The sequence below is a fragment of the Caretta caretta genome, chromosome 1, assembly GCF_965140235.1.
Source record: "Caretta caretta isolate rCarCar2 chromosome 1, rCarCar1.hap1, whole genome shotgun sequence".
NCBI classification, from domain to species: domain Eukaryota; kingdom Metazoa; phylum Chordata; order Testudines; family Cheloniidae; genus Caretta; species Caretta caretta.
The window spans coordinates 12817384-12835696 of record NC_134206.1 but is presented as its reverse complement, the minus strand read 5'-3'; the positions used below and the strand labels follow the sequence as shown (position 1 = coordinate 12835696).

Sequence of the window (18313 nt, the reverse complement as noted above, 5' to 3'; positions counted from 1 at the left end):
AGGAGCATGCATGTGGCAGCTGCTGGTGCGAGGGGCGCCCCTCCTTGTCTGGCTATCGCAGCCCGTCTGGGTGCTGCGGGAGCCGTGCTGTGGGAGAGCGCTGTGCTCAGGCTGATGGGCCGGAAGGAGGGCGGCTGCGATGTGGGGGGAAGGGGGGGTGTTTTGGTTGAGAGGGAAATAACAGGCATTCTGTGTCAGAAGTCAAAGGGTTAATCCCCCTCTCTCCCCACACAAACACACCCTCCCCCTGCCTTGCTGCTTTAAATACACAGCAGGGGAGGCCTGGAAAAGCAGGGAGCTGCCATCCTGGGCACCAGAAGGCTGTGCTCCCAGGTCTGTCCTGGCCCGAGAGCCCTTCTCCCTGAGCTCATCTCCCCATCCATTAGAAATGCAGAGGCAGAGCTGGGCATCGGGTTTGCTGCAATATCTAGAAATCGATCTGGCGGCTCCAACTCGATCCCTTTAAAAGCTGTGGACGTAGGGTCCCATTGGCCGGCCTCTCCACTCAGACTCATCTGCCCTGCGGAGCTGCTGAGGGGCGGGAGGGGGTGGCCATTACCCTGGTTATGGCTGGCCTGCTGCCCCAAGGAGAATCCTGTGGAGGCAGTGGAAGTGCCGAGGGGAATTCCTGACTGCCCTGTGCCCCTTGCCTGTCCCTGATTACCCTGGCTGGGAAGTGTTGGCCTTGGGCAAATGCAAAGCGTTAGGTCAGAGCTGAGCTGCGCTGGCTGATAAGTAGCTGGTCCTGGCTGTTGTGGTAAGAGAACAGGTACCCCAAATCTGCCCTGCTGGTGGGGATGGTTTCGTGGCTTGCTGCTCCGTGTCCTCCGGCGCTGGGACATGTTGCAGACAGCAGAGCCCAGGGTGCTCCACTTAAGAACAGATGCGGTTCCCCATCTCACTGCTGCAACGTGCTATTCCCATCCTCCGTTACGCTGCCAGAGAAGGCAGCATCCAGAGGATTAAAACAGGGATCAGGGCTAGGGTTTGGGTTTCAGAGGTGTGATTTCCTCAGCCCAGATAGTAGCCATTCTATAAAATCACCTGACCTCTGCTCAGACCAGGCCAGTAGGGCCCACCCAGCTTTGGAACCGACCCAAGAACAGGGGTTCAGATGAGAAGATCTGGGCTTGCCCCATTCTTTCCTCCCTTGGCTACACTAACCTGGCTCTCCGCAAGACCTTCCTGGTGAGGATCTCAGAGCACTTTGCAAACTGACAAAATTAGTTGTTACCCAATGACTCCCTGGCTGCTTCATGAGCTGCTGGGTGGAGACAGAGGCTGTGGTTTTGACCTTTTATAGCTTAGTACCCAAGATGCGCGAGAGACCATTTCTCTTGCCCGTGCAGCTGTGATCAATACAGTATGCTCCAGTTGGAGCAGCTATATAAGGGAGTTGCTGGCAGGGCATCCTCCTTGCAGCCTTCTGAGTTCGGAAATTCACTCCGTATCTTTGATGTTCCAGAGCCCATACTTAAAGGGGCATTACAATTTTATTTTTTTAATTGGCTTTACATCCTTTTTGGCTTCTTTATGTGGGATAAAAAAGGCCTGACAGTCTGCATAGTTTTCTTCCCCCTACGTGTTTAATATATTTTTAACCAAAAACACTTTATCTAGTTTGGTTGGAGGATCTCTTGGAGGTTTATGGAATGTCTGTGAGCACTTAGAACACCCATTCTTTTAATTAAGGTGCATTTTTAACAAAGACTTCTTTTCTCCAAAGATTCTGCTAGTCATTTGTAATTCAGTAGGTGTAACCAACAGCACATTTACCATCGTCATGACTAAAATGCCCTTCGCTTTCAGTCTCATGAGATGTTAGCACTGAATTAGTTTTTCCACTTGCCATAGTTTTCTAGAGTAGAGAAGACCTGAATTTCCTGTTTTGCTTTTGTTTTAAGCAAAGAAACACAGGCAAAGAAACTGAATGGAAATCCTTTCAGGCCACCTTCAGAGGTTTGTAAAGAAGCCAAAAAGGGCTTCAAAGCCAATTTTGTTCTGTTCTGCATTACCTTTAACTCTCTTTTCAGAGGTGTTTGGGTGCAAGCAAAGTTTAGGTGAGGGGACTGTTGAAAGGCTTAATAGATAATTTTACGGGCAGGTGGGGCGGTACTTTGTGAATGGTCAGTTATGTGTACTGCGTTAATTATCTAACAAATTTCTGATGATGTAAAGTGCCCGTCATAGCTTCTGGACACTGAAGTAATAGGAATGCATCCGATGAAGTGAGCTGTAGCTCATGAAAGCTTATGCTCACATAAATTTGTTAGTTTCTGAGGTGCCACAAGTACTCCTTTTCTTTTTGCAGATACAGACTAACATGGCTGCTACTCTGAAAACTGTATAAACTGAAATAATTCTATAAAACACTTTATTAATAAAGACCTAACTCATATGTAATGCTTTCCTTCAGCAGATCTCGAAATGCTTTACAGAGGCCATCAGTGTCATTATCACCCATTTTACAGATGGGGAAACTGAGGCATCAAGCAGCAAAGTGACTTGCCCAAGGTCACCCAGTAGTAGAGCCAGGAATAAAATCCAGATCTCCCTGAGCCCCAGACCTGTGCTCTATCCACTGGACCACACTGCCTCTCTGTAAAAGCCACGCCACTTCTTTGACTTGTGATCTGCCAATTAGCCTGTGTATGATGCAACATGTGCATTCCTCAGTCTTTTTACTGTAGAGTCTTATGACATTTTATTTATACGCTCCCAGTTTCTATTTAGAACTCTTCTTCATGGGACTGGACTCTTTCTGTGTGTGTGTAATACACTCACAACTCAACTTTGTTTAGCCTCTTCCAGTTCATACAGGCTTCGTCATTTCAGCTCTGTTGTGCACTGAGGCCCCACTTTGAGATCAGAGATATAACCTCGTTCCTAGCTTGTTAGAGTGTGGATACATCACAGGTGAAACATTCAGCCTTCAAAGAGCGTGGAGCTCACCAAAATCTTTTCATCCATTCTTTTCCCAATGAAAAAAGACTTTTTTGGAAGAAAACCAAAACTTTTGAGAGGTTTCATTGTTTTCCTCAAACGCTGTCATGCAATCCTTTGACACCTCCTCTCTCTCCCACTTCCCTCCCACCCCGAAACAAAAGTTTCCCTTTTAACTCAGACATTTATTTCACTTCAGTTTGAGGGAATTCCTCCCTCTTCTTTCCTCCTTCCTTTTTCTTCAGTGGAAGAAAGGGGGCATGGAACAGGAGTGAGGGAAGGAAAAAAGGGGTGAAGGAAAGCCAAAGAAATGAACTGAAACAAATCTATGAATCTATTTTTGTTTGGTCAAAAAACTCCCTAGGAAAAAAGTTTTGTTCGACATCTTTCCTGGGACATGGTCACCACTTGAGCATGTTTGCGATGTGGGCTGAGGGCAATCTGGGAGGGCTGCCGTTTGCTGTCCCTTGTAGCTGTCCCCACCAAGCCTGCTATTGGCGGACGCAATGAGTGAGCAGCGGGCTAATAAACAGTGCCTGTCCTGGTGCCCTGTGCCCCTGCTGAAGGTGCTGCTGACCAGAGAAGGCACAGAGTTGCCAACGTGCGAGCTGTTTGCCCAGGGACAATGCTCTCTGCCTACACCAGTGCCGCGGCTGGGCGTAGCGCTACTGGCATTCAGGGAGCTGGATCTGCGGTAATGGGGGAGAACACGGCTGGAGAACATGAAAAGAGCAGGTGACTAGGGCAGCCTCTTGGAGAAACACAGGGCCAAGCAAATGCCCACGAGCACAGGCTAGGTGAGCGCTGTGTCCCAAGGCTCCCACCTGCTGATCCAGGTCTGGGCGGTGGTTTCCTACGTGACCAGCACCGTGCTCGGCTCGGAAAGAGCCTCTGCCCCGCTTTTGTGCCAGTAAATAGCCTAAAGCTCTCTTGGTGCTTTGTTTGCTTGTGCAGGGGTTGCCTGGCAGCCCTTTTATCTGGTACTGTGGCTGGGAGGAGGAGCAGGCAGGTGGAGGGATTGTTCCTGCCTCGCCCCAGGGCTGTCAGGGACTCCAGCTGGCTCCAGCTCTTCTCCTCTCTGCTGCCCCAGAGGTGGCTGTAGCTACCACACCCCATCCGCAGGGAGCGGGACAGGAGCCTGCCTAAGGATTAGCTTGTGGGAGGCAAGTAACCCTCACCCTGACTTGCTTGGCTCCCTACTCACAGGGTGACACATGCTGCTTATAACCTACCTCAACCAAAATGCTTGGGTCTAATGAGCATTGCTTTGGCCCTTTGGCTCGGATGCAAGTCAGAATCGGAGCTGTCAGAGCAGCTGGGCCCTCCCTGTTCAGCTCTCGGGGCTGGAGGCTGCCGGGGTTAGTAAAGTTCCTCCTGGAACCCTACGACCCCAGCCACTATGCAGCAGAATCAGGCCCAGCTCTGGGGGCAGGGGGGGAGCAAAGAGCCGATCCCAGCTGTGTGTGACGCCTGTGAAATCAGCCCTGGATGTTACGTAGGCTGTATGCAATGAAGTTGAAGCCATGTCATTCCCAGGATGTTGTGATCCTGAGGGAATTCTGCACCTACAAATGATGCGCACAATGTTTTAAAATTCTGCAAAATTTTATTTGTCAATGAATAAATGTGGCTTGAGCGTGGCAGAGGGGAGCACAGGCCACTGGCTGCAAAGAGGTGGAAGATCACCCTGAAGCCTCTACCTCCCCCAGTACAGGGACTCGGCAGTGAAGCTGCACCTGACCCTGACGCAGTGCAAGGGCCGGGCCTGCCCCAGAAACACTCTGGGGTCCTGCCCCTCTGCACCAGGTGTGGCTGGGCAGGTTCAGCCCAGCAGGATCCAAGTGTGGAGGGGCTTGGTGTGGGGGGTGAGGTTTCTATGTGGGGCAATCTGGGTGTGGGCAGCTCAGTGGGAGATCTGGATGCATGGGGGATCGTTGGGGGGCGCGGTTCTGGGTGCAGGGACAATGGGGCTCAGCATGGGGGGGTCTGGGTGTGGGGAGATGGGGCTTGGTGCTGGGGGCTCATCGGAGGGGTCCAGGTGTAGGGGGTAGGGCTTGTCAGGGTGAGGGTTTGATGGGCCTACTCAATGGGGGAGCCTTAGCTGCTGCTGAGAGGATGCCGCATGCTGGGCTCCCGCTCTCCCCCGCCCCATGATTCCCCTATTCCCCTTTCTTGTCCATGCCCACTGCCTCCCCCCCCCCGACCTCCCTTACCTACCCCCACCGTGGGCACACTCTGTTGCACAGAAAACAGGAAGGCTCCCAGCACGCAGAAGGGAGCACAAATGGCACTAGGACCCAGGAGGCAGCATCCAGCTGCAGAGTCAGCGGAGCTGAGACACAAACTCCTTCAGCTGGGCAGCTCTGCGCTTGTGGAAATGCGGGGGTGGGGGGGGGAGTGGCACATAGCCCCGTGTGCCCCCCCATGCCTTGCCTCTGGGGGGAGACGGCTCCCCAAAAACTTCGCCCAGGGTCGTCTTCCCCTCCCCCCCCTTGCGCAGCTTTCCTTGGCTTCCCTGCCGTTTTCTGCGGGGAAGCACAGGAATTCTGCGGGGGGCGCAGTCACGCAGAAAACCAAAGTAATGTTAGAGAGACACAGTGGGTGGGGCTATGTCTTTTCACTGGACCAGCTTCTGTTGTCCTGTTGTACAGCCTGAGGATCAGCTCCGTCTGGCTCGAGAGCTTGGTCTCTCTCACCGGCCGAAGTTGGTCAAATAAAAGAAATCCCCTCCCCGGCCTTGTCTCTCTGGGTGTTGCATGGTGCCATTGCTGCCATGCTGCCTGAGCACCCTTGGGGCGGCACCCTGGTGGCGATCGAGGGTGATGGGGCTGTTTGGGGGGTTTTGGCTGGCCCTTTCCCGTTATGAAAAGAAAGGGGACTGGATGAAGAAAAATCAGGACCCTGAGACTGGCAGTCCCCGGGGCCAATGGGGAGAAGCCAACGCTCCAGGTCAGCCCGATTGACCGGGCAGGCAGGCCAATGTGGGAGCCGAGGGCCTGTTGTCCGTGTGAGTTGGAGCTGCCTGAGGCAGAGTAGGGCTGGGCAGAGTTAAGGGGAGAGTAGCAGCAACCAAAGCCAGAGAAGCAGCCCACAAGGCAGAGCAGCCAGGAGCTGGGGCAGCGCAGACCAGCCACGCCAACTGGGAGCCAGGGCTGAGCTCCAGCAGGGGACTGCTGGGCCAGAGCCAGGACAGCAGCATTGTGAGCAGCTGGGGAGAGCGAGGGCAGTTCTGGGCAAAGGTCCCAGTGCAGGTAGATGTCGCCAGACAAGAGGCCTTGCACGCTGGACTCTGAGTGGGAGCTGTGACCCGCAACGGGGGAAAGGGGAGACCAGTACTCAGGAGAAGGGTCCCTGCTCCCTGGAGCTGAGGGCGCATGACCACCACCAGATCTGGTGTCTGACCCGTGGTATCAGTACAGCACAGCCAGGGCCTGGGACCGGGGGTCGGCAATGTGTCCATACACGGACACAAGTCCACGGTAAAAAATATTAGGTCCGTGAGGGACGCTCACGGGTAGCTCCCTGTCCCCGCTGTTGCTGGCAGAGGCGCGGCCAGGTGCCTCTGAACGATGCCTCCGTCCCCCCCTCCCCAAGTGCTGACTCTGCGGTTCCCAGCCCATTGGCAGGGAACTGCAGCTAATGGGAGCTGCAGGGGTGGCGCCTGCGGCCATGGCAGCACGCAGAACCACCTGGTCGTGCCTCCACATAGGAGCTGGAGAGGAGACATGCCGCTGCTTCTGGGAGCTGCTTGAGGTAAGCTCTGCACAGAGCGCACGCACATGCCCCACCCCCTTGCCCCAGCCATGATCCCCCTCCCACCCTCCGAAGCCCGGCCCGGCCCAGCCTGGAGCCTCCTCCTGCACCCCGAGCTGGAGTCCTTACACACACACACACACACACACACACACACACACACACACACACACCCCCGAACTCCAACCCTCTGCTCCATCCCAGAGCCCCCTCCCATACCTTGAACCCCTCATTTATGGTCCCACCTCAGAACCCGCAGCCTCAGCTCAGAGCCCCCTCCCGCTCCCCGCCAATGGCCGTCACTAAGTCCGGTATTTTTGTCAAGTGTCCGTCCCGCAACATGGTGATGCTGACCCCTGCCTGGGACGTGTGAGGGGCTGGCTGTGAACTTCCCTTACATTGCCAGAGACAGCTGGTTGTGATGGTCCCTATGCCCACAGGACAGGGCCCCTGTTCCTCTGACCTTTTCCCCCTGTCTTTCTTACAGTTGCTGTTTAATAAATTGTAATTGGTTTCAACTTAATCTAGTGATCAGTGGGTCAGGGAAGTGGCCGGTGTGGAGAAAGTGCCTGGGAGTGGGGACACCCAAGCCCCTGTCCTAGATTGGGGATTGAGCCCCCCCCAGAAATCGTGAGCCCAGGCTTGTCGGGGTTACAAGGACTCTGCCACATGGCAGGGAGGAAAGGGAGCCCTCGAGGTCAGGCAGGCCTCTGGGTAAAGGGAGTGGGAGCGAGGACTCAGATCCTTTCGCTAGCCAATCCCAACCGGGGTAGTGCAGAGGCCAGGAAAGTGCCCAGCGGGACCGTTTCCCCCCTTAGCTAAGGAAGCAGGTGGTGCTGGGCTGGCTCTTGTCTCCCAGGTGTGCTTCTGGGAAGGGGTTGGAGGCTGTGTATCTGGGGCACTGTTTGTGTTGCTTTTGCGAGCCCGCTGCAGGACAGTGTGCTACTGATCCCCGCCCCGGGGGTGGGGGGTGGGGTTTAAGGGGAGAGACTTGTCCCAATGGAATCCTGCGCAGGAGAGGCTGAGGGCTGAGCTGGCAGGCTGGAGCTGCTCAGATACCAGGGTGATGGGCCTGGCCAAGCCGGCTCTTCTGCAGCGTGGGGGCAGGTCCATCAGCCCTTCCGAATGCGCTGGGCTCACCTGCCCGCCCTGAAGGCGAAGCTGCTGCTCATGTTCTCTGTGGAGGTCACAGGCTTGGGGGCACCCGTCCTGCCTGGGTCCATGTCGTCCAGCTAACTGTCCTCCCCCTCCAGAAATTATTTGTGGCAAGTGAGATGCCCTGCAAGCGAGTCTGATGAAGCAACCTGGGGCCCACGTCTGTACCTGGTGGGCATCAAGCTGCCCTGGAGATGTAAACCACTCCCAAAGGGAAGCAGGGGGAGCTTCCTCTCTCGAGACCCTTCCTATAAGGGTGGGTGTCATGTAGGGGGAACCCCTGCCCAGCCTGGAGGTGGGAAAGGGACTAGCAATGACTTGCCTGGACTCTTCCCCCTCCAGCTGCTGCTAGCTCCTCCCGTCCTGGAGGGCAGAAAATGCTCCAGGAGACTCTCTGGATGAGGGCCTTGGGGGACCTCAGAGGACCCTGGTGACAGCGCCTCCTCCCAGTGCCCGGTGGGGCTCGGCTGTTCCGGTGCGAGGCTGGTCCCCACGGTCTCTGAGCCCAGGGAGAAGGGGCGGGAGCGACAGTGCTCCCCGATTCCCATCACTTGCTTCTCTCTTTTCAGCTGTTGAGCCGGCCCCGGGCCTGGGCGCTGGTGTGCGGGGAGCAGGAGTACTGGACCGTGGAGCGGGACTGTGCCCCCTGTGTGGAGTGTCCCCCTGGGGAGGAGCCCGATAGGGTAAGCCATTCTGCCTGCTACTTAGCAAGGGGCTGCTTGGCAGCAGCTTGAGCAGAAGTATTGCCCAGGGGTGGGATGGGGGTGTCTGTCCTCCCTGGCCCTTGGCGCAATCAGGAAGTGAATGGCTCCGCACATTGCCCTGGGAGGGCGGGGTGGGGATGGGAGGTTAAAGCCCTTTCGCTGATTCAAACCCAGCCCAGTACAAACCAGGAGTCGGTGACGGGTGGCCTCTGTGCGGTGGGCCGCTGGTGGACTTCAGTCCCAGTTAGCGCTGGTCGGCAGCCTGAGCAGAGAGGCTGTGGGTGGAACGGGCCATGGGGACTGAGCTCTCCCTGCAGCTCAGAGAGGAGGCCCGTTGGCGCAGAGAGGAGCTTGCTGCGCTGCGTCCCAGTGCCATGGGGCGGCCAGCAGTGCCAGCTCCTTTCCTGACTCCCTCTCCGTTTGCTCTCCTGTAGAAGTGCGGCTCTGGGCAAGGCCTAGGTGTGACCTGTCGAGCCTGCTCTCCGGGCACCTTCTCAGCCAGCAACGGCACGGCACCCTGCTTGCCTCAGACCCTCTGTGAGGCCAGGAAGAGGGTCCGCACCAGCCCCGGGACAGCTGCAGCAGACAGCCAGTGTGGAGGCTGCATGCCAGGGTAACTTGCTTTTGTGGCTTGTCCTGGTGTGGGCAGTGCAGTGGCAGTTGGGGCCCTCTTTGGGGGGAGGGGGGAGTCTGGCCCGTGCACAGAGCTGGGTGGCATCTGCAAAATGAGGGTCCTGATTCTTGCCGGCCTCCCAGCGGGTAATCATGTGTAAGGACTTCAAAGCGCTACATTGGACAGGGCCCAAATCCCACAAGTTTTGTGGATCTGGCTCTGAGCCATTGGTTCATTAGAGCCCTTCTGCAGGGTGTTATTACTAGAGCGAAGACCAGCTAGCAGGGCTGGTGTAGCCCTGTCGAGTGGGAACGCTTCCAGCTGCCCAGCAACCTCCATGCACCATGGAGAGCAAAAATCCAAGCTGCGGAGCAGGAAGGCGGTTGCCTGTGAGTGTTCTCATGAGTCACTAGAAGGCAGTTGGCTCCTCCAAGCCAGTATCCTTCAGGCAAGAGGGAGGAGAGAAACTCCCCAGTTTAGTCACCTCTCTTGCTCTGGGCTACTGACTAGCTCCATAGTGGGTGAGTCTGGCCAGTGCAAACCCAGTGAGTCAACGGCAGTGGGTGAAAGAGATTTGGAGAAGGGGTGATGAGCATATATCTTCCTTTCCCTGTTGGGGGAAACTGTCTTGTGCTTTGCTCCGAAAATGCTCTCCAAGCACTGTATAAATGAGCGAGAGATGGCTTTGCTCCACTGCTGAAATGCAGCCACTTCTGGAGAGGAACATGGCAGATGCTTAGCAGTGCAGAGTAGGAAAGAAAGTGAATCGCTTGTGGAGTGCAGGGAACGTAACCTGCTTCCACTGTAGTCAGGCTTTGTACGAGCTGGAATTGGTAGCAGCTGCCCCCGCCCACTGAGAATGCCTGTGAGCTGTTTAACTGCCAGCCGTGGTCTCAATCTGCGTTCGGCCCTTTGCTAACCTCTCTTTGCTCTTGGCAGGTTTTACAGCCCTGAAGGAGAGATGGACCCAACAGCTGAATGCCTGCTGTGCTCCTCTGCTCCCAAAGGTGTGCCGGGCTGCCCAGGTTAGTGTAAACAGCGAGAGGGGAACGGACACCACAGCTGTCACGCTCAAAGAACTTGTTTCCAGGGGCGGAAGGGTGGGGCTTCCCTGGTGGGGCATAGGAGTTTGTCGGGGCCAAAAGGGAGGACAGTCTTCTTTTGGGAGCCTCTGCTGCCCATTGAGACTGTCTCTATGCAGTTCAGGGAGACAGGATTCGAATCGCTACCTGCATGGCCAATCCTCTGCCTTGCCGGACCTGTGATCACCCAGGGCAGCCCTTCTGCTGCAGGCCGCGCAATCGCTGACCCAGCAGCTAAGTTCCCTCTAAGCTGCACGGCCACCACAGGGGCCTGGAGAGGAGAGAGGTAGGGGGTGGGCGGGGAGCAAGTTGGGGCGTGGCAGCGGGGAGAGGCGCTGCAGCTCCGGCCTCACCCTAGCCTCCAAATCCCTCATCCCTGGCCTCACCCCAACCCTCTGCCCCAGCCCTGAGCCCCATCCCGCACCCCAAGCCCCTCAGCCCCACCCCCGCCACTCATCACCTCCATATTGGTGCACGTAACAAATTTAATTCCGCACATGGATGTAAAAAATTAGAGGGAACATTGGCCCAGCAGGCGCAGCTGGAGATGGTGGGAGTCCGACAAGGGGGCAAACAGGCTATCGAGCTGAGCTCCCTGCCAGTGCAGCAGAACCGATAACTAGCAGTGTGAGGATAAGCAGGTCTCAGACACCCAAGTGGGTCCAGCCCAGAGCCCCAGGCACCCATCCGGACAGGAGACCAGTACTATATGGACTGTAATATCTTTCTCTGCCTGTCTAGCAGAGACCAGGTGTGCTGCCAGGAAAGGAGAATGCCCACGATCTCCTGGAGAAGCAGGGAGCCTCCTTTAGGGGCAGAGGACCACGTGTCCCGCCCTCTCTCGGGCAGAAGGGACAGTTCTTGGGTGGGGAGAAGAGCCACACGGACAGACTAAGGAGCTATTTCACCCACCCCTGCTCTGGGAAACAAGGAAAGTGACCCCACACGATCAGTGAAAAGGGAAGCGCTGAGGATTTTTAAAGAGCAGGACAAAAGAGCGTGTGAAACCTAAACCAGCACTGAGGTGGGATCCCCCCAAGAGCCAGAGCGGTGCAAGTGTGGATCCCCACCGATCCCGGATGTGGTCTGCTGGTCCTGGCCAGCAGCTTGTTTGTTGGCAACTGGGGTAGAAAAGGCCCAGCCTCTTGGCTCTGAGAATTGCCTGGCAGCTGGGGATGGCAGGGACTCAAGCGTGCTCTCAGTCGCTCAGTTTGACTTGCACGTTCTTTGAGCTATTTCAGTCCCACGGTGATTTATGCCTCCACAGTAATGTATTTATCAAGCACTCTTTGTGCCAACGCTTCATTAAAGCACTTGGGCGGGTGCAATGCAGAATTCGCTCAAGGAGACACTGCCTCAAATCCAGTTGTTCTTCTGCAGAGCTCTTGTGCCAGGCTGTCCTGATGGACGCGTGAAGGGGCGGGATTGGAGCCCCGCTTTAAGTGCAGATCTCCACCTGCAGAGTCGCCGCCGACGCCTCAGGAGTTACAGAGAAAGAGCTGCTTAGGCGAGGCGTTGTCTCGTGTTCAGAGTTTGCACGGTGCCTAGCCCAGCGAAGCCCTGGCCTCTAGGCGCTGTTGTAATACAAACAGCGTGTTGAAGCAAGAGACCCCTGCAATGCAGCTGCTTCTAGGGCACAGCGCCTCAGCTGCTGTCACAGTGCATAGCAGCACCATTGCGGGAGACAGGGAAGGGGGGGACACCATGGCTGACACAACCTGCAAGGGGAACTGACGTAGAGGGGGATTTAGTTAGTGGGGCTGGTAACTATAATAATGGTTAAAACTCATAATTGCATGCACCACGTGTGCCTGGTCACGTGGATTGCCTGTTTGTACCACCCAAGCCCACTTTGCGTGCGCAGTCAGGTTCACGCACCACGTATCTGCCCAGTTGCATCCCAGGCATGTGAGTGCCACCCACGTCGACCAGGGCCACACCTTCCAGGTGCTCGGTGGTGAGCTAGCTAGCTAGACAGCCCTTGCAGGAGGGTGTGGGGATATCACTGCAGTGCAAGCTCCTCTCTGGGGGGCAGTCCCTCCCCACCCATGCTGAGATTGCCGCGTTCAGATCTGGGGGTGTGCGGGGTGCATTGCGGGGGGTCACGTGGAGCTGGATGGAAGGAAACAAACCCTGTCTGTAAAGTTTCAGAGTAGCAGCCGTGTTAATCTGTATCCGCAAAAAGAAAAGGAGAACTTGTGGCACCTTAGAGACTAACCAATTTATTTGAGCGTAAGCTTTCATGAGCTACAGCTCACTTCATCTAGTGAGCTGTAGCTCACGAAAGCTTATGCTCAGATAAATTTGTTAGTCTCTAAGGTGCCACAAGTTCTCCTTTTCTTTTTGTCTGCAAAGTGTGATTCACGTGTGGACTCACCTGGGGCCAGGCTAGCCTGAAACTCCCGGAGGCACTGGTTTGGATCCCAGCAGAGCCCTGCAGTGGGTTAGGCCTGTAACAACCTAGATCCTGAATGGTCACAAAAGCTCCCAGGGCCACAAGAGTAGAACACTTGGCCCCTTGTCCTTGCCCACAGTGTCTAGGACCTAGTTGGAAACCTGACTCACCCCTACAGGCTATCCACCCACCCTCAGCGTGGAGGATGGTGAAGCCAGGGCGCTGCTGCCATATGCATAGGAGGGCTGGGGGTGGGGCTTCCGTAGCCAAGTAAGTGCTTTGAAGAGGCCCTGGCTAAGGGAACTGGATGGAAAGAGTGGGGGGATGGCCCGGTGGGGATTCCTCTGCCTACCTGCCACAGCCCAGCCAGTTCAGATGTGTGGTCTGATCCTGGCGTCCCTTTGGAACGGTCTCCCCAAGGACAGGAGTGGAGGTGTGTCTGAACAGGTTCCCAAGCCATGAACGGATCCCCCTTCTGCCCACTCCAAGTGGGAGGCAGGAGGGCGGATATGCATTTCGGAGGAGAACTGGCCCACGCCTTTTTATGGTTTGGGATCTCTTCTCCCCTGTCCTGCTGGAATGGAGCTAGCAGGAGCTGCTTTCCCATCCCTCCACTGGTGCCCACCCGAGCTCTGTTCCAGCTGTGGGCGTATCCGAAATCGAATCCCCGGCGGGGGGTCAGTATTCCCAGGGGCTGCGTGAGGCTATGACTACACTACCTCTTCTGCTGGCAACACTTTTGTCGGTCAGGGGTGTGAAAAATACACACCCCTGACCGACAAAAGTGCCCATGTGGACAGTGCTGTGTCGGTGGGAGAGCGCTTACCCCGACCCGGCTGCGGCTCTTCGGCCCCGCGGCACCGCCCGCAGGCCAGGCCGGAAGCCGGAGCCAGAGCAGGGGTAAGAGCCGCACAGGGAGCTGCGGACCCTCCATGTGCTCAGGGCGGGGACGTGGGGCGGGGGCTGCTCTCAGGACCCCCACCCCAGGCAGGTGGAGGGTCTGTGGTACCCACAGCGGCCCAGGCTCCCTGGGCCGCTCTTACCTGGGCCAGGCTCCGGTGTCCAGTCTGGCCGGAGGGGCAGGGGCCCAGACCTGTGGTGAAAACTGCAGGCAGGAAGGGGCAAAGGGGTGGGCAGTGCAGGTGGGGGAGGGGAGCTTACAGTGGGACAATTTACTCCCTGCAAGGCTGAAGAGCCCGGTCTGGGCTCCTTGAGGGAGACTCTTTGGGGTGAGGAGGAGTTGGGGGATGGGAAGCCTGTGCTTTGGGAGTTGGGGCCGGGCTGCTGTTTCAGCAGGCCCCTTGCAGCCTGTCCTGAGCCATCCGTGACTGTCTCTTTCCTGGGGGCGGTGGCGGGAACTGAAAGCCGGAGTGACATCCTGCTGTTGACCAGCATTTTAGCTTGAACGACGGGGGCCTGGCTCCCCAAATCCCAGCCACTTCTGCGCCCTGCTGCAGAGCGACAGCTCTCCAGCACAAGGGGTCTGGGCACAGAGTGCCCACTGAGTCACAGACCCCTCACAAAACGGCCCCTCAGTTACCCCAGAATGGGTTGTTTTTTCCCAGTTTTCAAGAAAAAACTGAAACCAACTCCCCAAAAACCTGACCATGTTTCCAGAAATCTCAACCGAAACCCAGGAAACGTGAACCAAAAAATGAACATTTCACTGACAAGCAGGCAGTGGTGCCTAAGATAACTGCCTGGCAAAGGCGTGTTCCCTCCCTCTTAATCAACATACCTAGCTCTTTGCAAAGGAGGCAAGTAGCATTATCCCTATTTTACAGATGGGGATACTGAGGCACTCAGCAGAGCCAGGACTAGAATCCAGGTCTCTTGGCCTCCAGTCTAGTGCTCGAGCTACTAGGCCACCGTCAATACAGGCTCTCTTTTAACCCTCTTCCCTCCAGGCGCGAAGCAGTGGCTGACCCGGCTGGCGAGGAACGTTGAGGCCCTGCACAGACGGGATGAGAGGGCAGCTCCCAATGGCACCCGGGACGGGAAGCGGGAGGAAAACGCCACGCAGTACGCCGTGCTGGCCATCGTGCCTGTCTTCTGCGTCATGGGGCTCCTGGGCATCCTCTTCTGCAATCTGCTGAAGAAGAAGGGCTACCACTGCACGGCCCACAAGGAGAGCGAGGAGGAGGTGGCAAAGGCAGAGAGAGGCGGTAAGGGCCACCGAGTGGGCTCTGCGCGTTCTCCCCGCAATCCCTGCCTGAGTGCTCGTGCCTAGCACCGACTAGGGGCAGCAGGGGCCGCCCCCAGCAGTAGGAGGGCACTGGGTTGCCTTGCGGCACTGCAGCCCCAGATGCCAGACTCCCCACTGCCGCTCTAGCGCCCCACCCTGGCTGATCTGTGCCCGCCCTTTGGGTGGCACGACCGGCACACTGGAAATACCGAAGATGATGATGATGTGCAAGAACTAGACCAGCCCCTGCTATGCCCCAGCCTGGCAGAGGGGAGAGATTGGCCTCTGAGTCCCCCACCCCATGGGCAGAGTGGGGGCAGAGCGGGCATTGTGGATGTGTGCTGGGAAACCTGGCAGCCCAGGTGCATTGACCGCACCAGCGCATTTGCTCTGGTCTCTAGGTAGGCTGCCAGCGGCTAAGGCACTCGAACCCAGGAGCTCTTGCCCACCTGGGGTGCAAGGATCAACTGGGGGGAGGGAGGGGAGCAGTTTCTTTTCAAGATCTCGTGTGATAAACGCCTTAGTCACCAGCTCCTTCCTCTGGCAGGGGCTCTGGGTTTGTTTCTTTGTCTGCTTTTGGCTCTTTGCTCTCTAAACAAACTCCCTCTCCTGTAGTTAGAGGGAAAGGGAGGTCACCCTGCGTCAGTCCCACGCTGCCCATAGCAGGACTGATCAGTTCACCCCTCCTGTAGAGACGTCTCACTGCCCTGTCTCCGCCCGCTCTCCTGTGGCAGCATTCTCCCTTGCCATGGAGCCAGGAGGGAGGGGGACTGGCCAAGTTGCACCACCTGAGTTCTCACGAGCTGGGGCAATGGTGAGCGCTGGGGACACCGGCTAGCGAGGGTGCCCAGAGAGAGCCTGGAAAGCCACCTCCTCCTTGGCAGAGAACAGAGTCCTGGCAGCGGCTGAGTGGCTGCATTGCCTCGCGTCTAGCAGCTAACGCTCTGCACTTTGTGGGCCAGAGCACCAGCTGGTGTGAATCAGGAGAGCGCCAGTCCAATCAATGAGCCAAACCCTGTTTACCCCAGCGAGGGTCTGGCCCACAGTGTCTCTCTTGCCCAAGGATCTCAAAGCGTTTTACAGCTGTGAATTCTCACATCTCCCAGGCAGCTGGTATTATCCCCCGACTTACAGCCGAGGCACAGTGCAGTACCAGTGGTGGCAGCGGTGGGCTTGCCTGGCCCACTGCCCCCTGGTCTGACCACCAGTCCGTGCTCCCTCCTTGGTGGAACGTCTCCTGGGTGGTCCAGCAGGATCCACTCTCTAGCAATGCAGCACCTCTGGTGTCGGCCTTGCCCTGGTGCAGCTGCAGTGACTTTACCTCCCCTCGGCGCTGTCAGTCCTTCTCAACTAACCCCTTCCATGCCCCACGTCTCCTGGGGTGTGGGGTTACCCGCAAAGGGTGCCCCATTCCCAGCACTGACGGCAGATCCCCTCCCTTGGGCGGTGTACTGAGAAGAGCCCCTGACTGCAGCCGGGGAGGGATGGGCCGATGTGGAGGGGTCGCCCCGAGCTCGTGAGTTCCTGAGCTCCCGCGTCAGGGCCTGCCGCAGGCAACAAAGCCCTGTTCAGCAGGTTACCTCAAGGGCAGGAGCTGCTGCAGGAGAGGCCGCCAGACACCTCTGCAGTTACAGGGGCGAGGACTGAACAGCGCTGCCCAAGGGCTCGCCATCCTTGGGAGAGTGATGGGCCATGACCGTCCGCGCGAGATGGGGGGGGGGACAGAAGGTCGTGAGTCGGAAACCTCCAGAAACGTGAGGTTGGCTTAAACGCCAGGAGATTTAAACTACATCCTCGTTCTGTTTGATGGGGGGTTGGGCAGGGGAGGGGTTGTCTGTCAGTTGAACTCTCCCTGCTCTCCCCCTCCATGTGCACATGGGGTGGGATGATTTACAGGTTGCAGATGCAGCTTCCAGTGCATGCCAAGGCGGGCCTGGGGTCCCCGGACAATGCCCCAGCTCCATCCCGCTGCCCTGCGCAGGCTCCAGCAGCTGCCCCTGCTGCAGCCGGGGAGGGGCTGCCCTGAGCTCCCTCCTCCATTAACTTCCTGCACGGGGGTGGAGGCCCCTGCTGCTAAGCTTAGGGTGGGCTCGGTGTGGGGCAGCTCAGGGCACCCCCTACCGCTGGCAGCTGCTAAGGTTGCTGCTTGCATCGTGTGTAGCACAGCAGCCCCTAGTGGCCCAAAGGGGGAGGTGCAGGCAGGCAACATTGTCCTTGTTCATGAGATCCAGCAGGCTTGGGGCACATGGCTGCTCCTCCTGTGTGCAGACCGCTGTCTCCCCACGGCTGGCAGCATTAACTACTGCCAGAGCTGACACCAGGAGAGAGAGGGGCCTCTGTCCTGGTGCATGGATCATCCTGCCCTGGGGAGCTGCAGTCAGGCTTGGGGTGGAAGTCACAGCAGTGAGGCAGCTTCCTGCTGACAGTCTGATTCTGGCTAGGGGGAAGGGAAATGGGTGAGAGGATCTGAGTGGGGAAGGCGTTGGCCAGGACCCTGCCAGCAGTGCTTGCTGGGCTAGCAGCTCAGCGGTTCCCTTTTGTCCCCCCGGAGTGCGGTTTGCCCGGCTTCCGGGCAGGCTGGTGTCGAGTTCCTCCGCTCCATCCTGGTCCCATCCTCTAGTGTTCCAGCAGCTCTCGCTGTATCCTTTTGCTTTTTGGCATGTGACTCGACTCTGGTGCGGTGCTGGATCATGGAGAGGAATCTGCTAACTCCCTTCCTTTGCCCTCCTTCCAGGCCCTTTGCCTCGCCGGCCAGAGGCTAAAGGCGGATGGAATTCAGTTTCTCTTCTCTCCTCGCCCTTTTTGTTTTGTTTTTGTTCCTCTTGATTTCAGTTCCGGTAGCCAGTTCATTTCCTCTGAAGTCCATCCAGTTCCTTTCCTGCAGCTGTGCAGAAAGTCCGCCCCATTCTCCAGCCAGGAGACCTCTTTCTAGTGTTAAGCTAGCCACAGGTTCTCTATGGGTCCAGGTGACACAGTAATAAACCCTCCTGCTCCCTGGACGCACAAGCCTTTTCACCTGTGCTTGATCGAGGGTGGGGGGCACTTCTGGAATTTCTCAGTGAGGACAGGGCTCGGGTTAGTTAAGGATTATGTGTGAGAGAGAGAGAGAGAGAGAGGTTGCCCTCTGGTGACTGGCCTGGAGAGGGGATCTGCTGGTAGCTTAGGGAGCTCTTAGATCAAGCGGTAGAAGTCTCAGTGTTTGGAGCTAAGGAGCCAGGCTCTAGTCTGGTTCCCCTCTGGGTGCATATGAGAATGAGTGTGTTTGCAGCACGTGGGTTTGTTACAGGAGGGCTTCTCGGCTGCCCCCGGTCCCTGACTATTGCTAAGCTCTTGATGGCTAGCATGGTGCGTTTCTGGAGCAGCCTGGCTATGCAGTGCCAGAATTCTCTAAGCAATTCCAAGGCTGGTCCCAAGATCATCTTCCCCCCATGCTTAGTTAATCAGTATTTCAAGAACCTTACCCCAGTGGCACTGTGAATAGAC

General features: G+C 57.0%; 1 protein-coding gene across 2 annotated transcripts in view; it reads left to right on the top strand.

Annotated features, from left to right (window-relative positions):
• The window catches only part of RELT (RELT TNF receptor), an 84510-nt gene that overhangs the window by 46346 nt on the left and 19851 nt on the right, over window positions 1-18313 (top strand). For both annotated transcript variants that reach the window (XM_048839492.2, XM_048839482.2), the window contains exons 3-6: window positions 8421-8534; window positions 8990-9168; window positions 10108-10193; window positions 14553-14810. In XM_048839492.2, the coding sequence (XP_048695449.1) occupies window positions 8421-8534; window positions 8990-9168; window positions 10108-10193; window positions 14553-14810 (637 nt within the window). The remainder of the gene's footprint in view (window positions 1-8420; window positions 8535-8989; window positions 9169-10107; window positions 10194-14552; window positions 14811-18313) is intronic.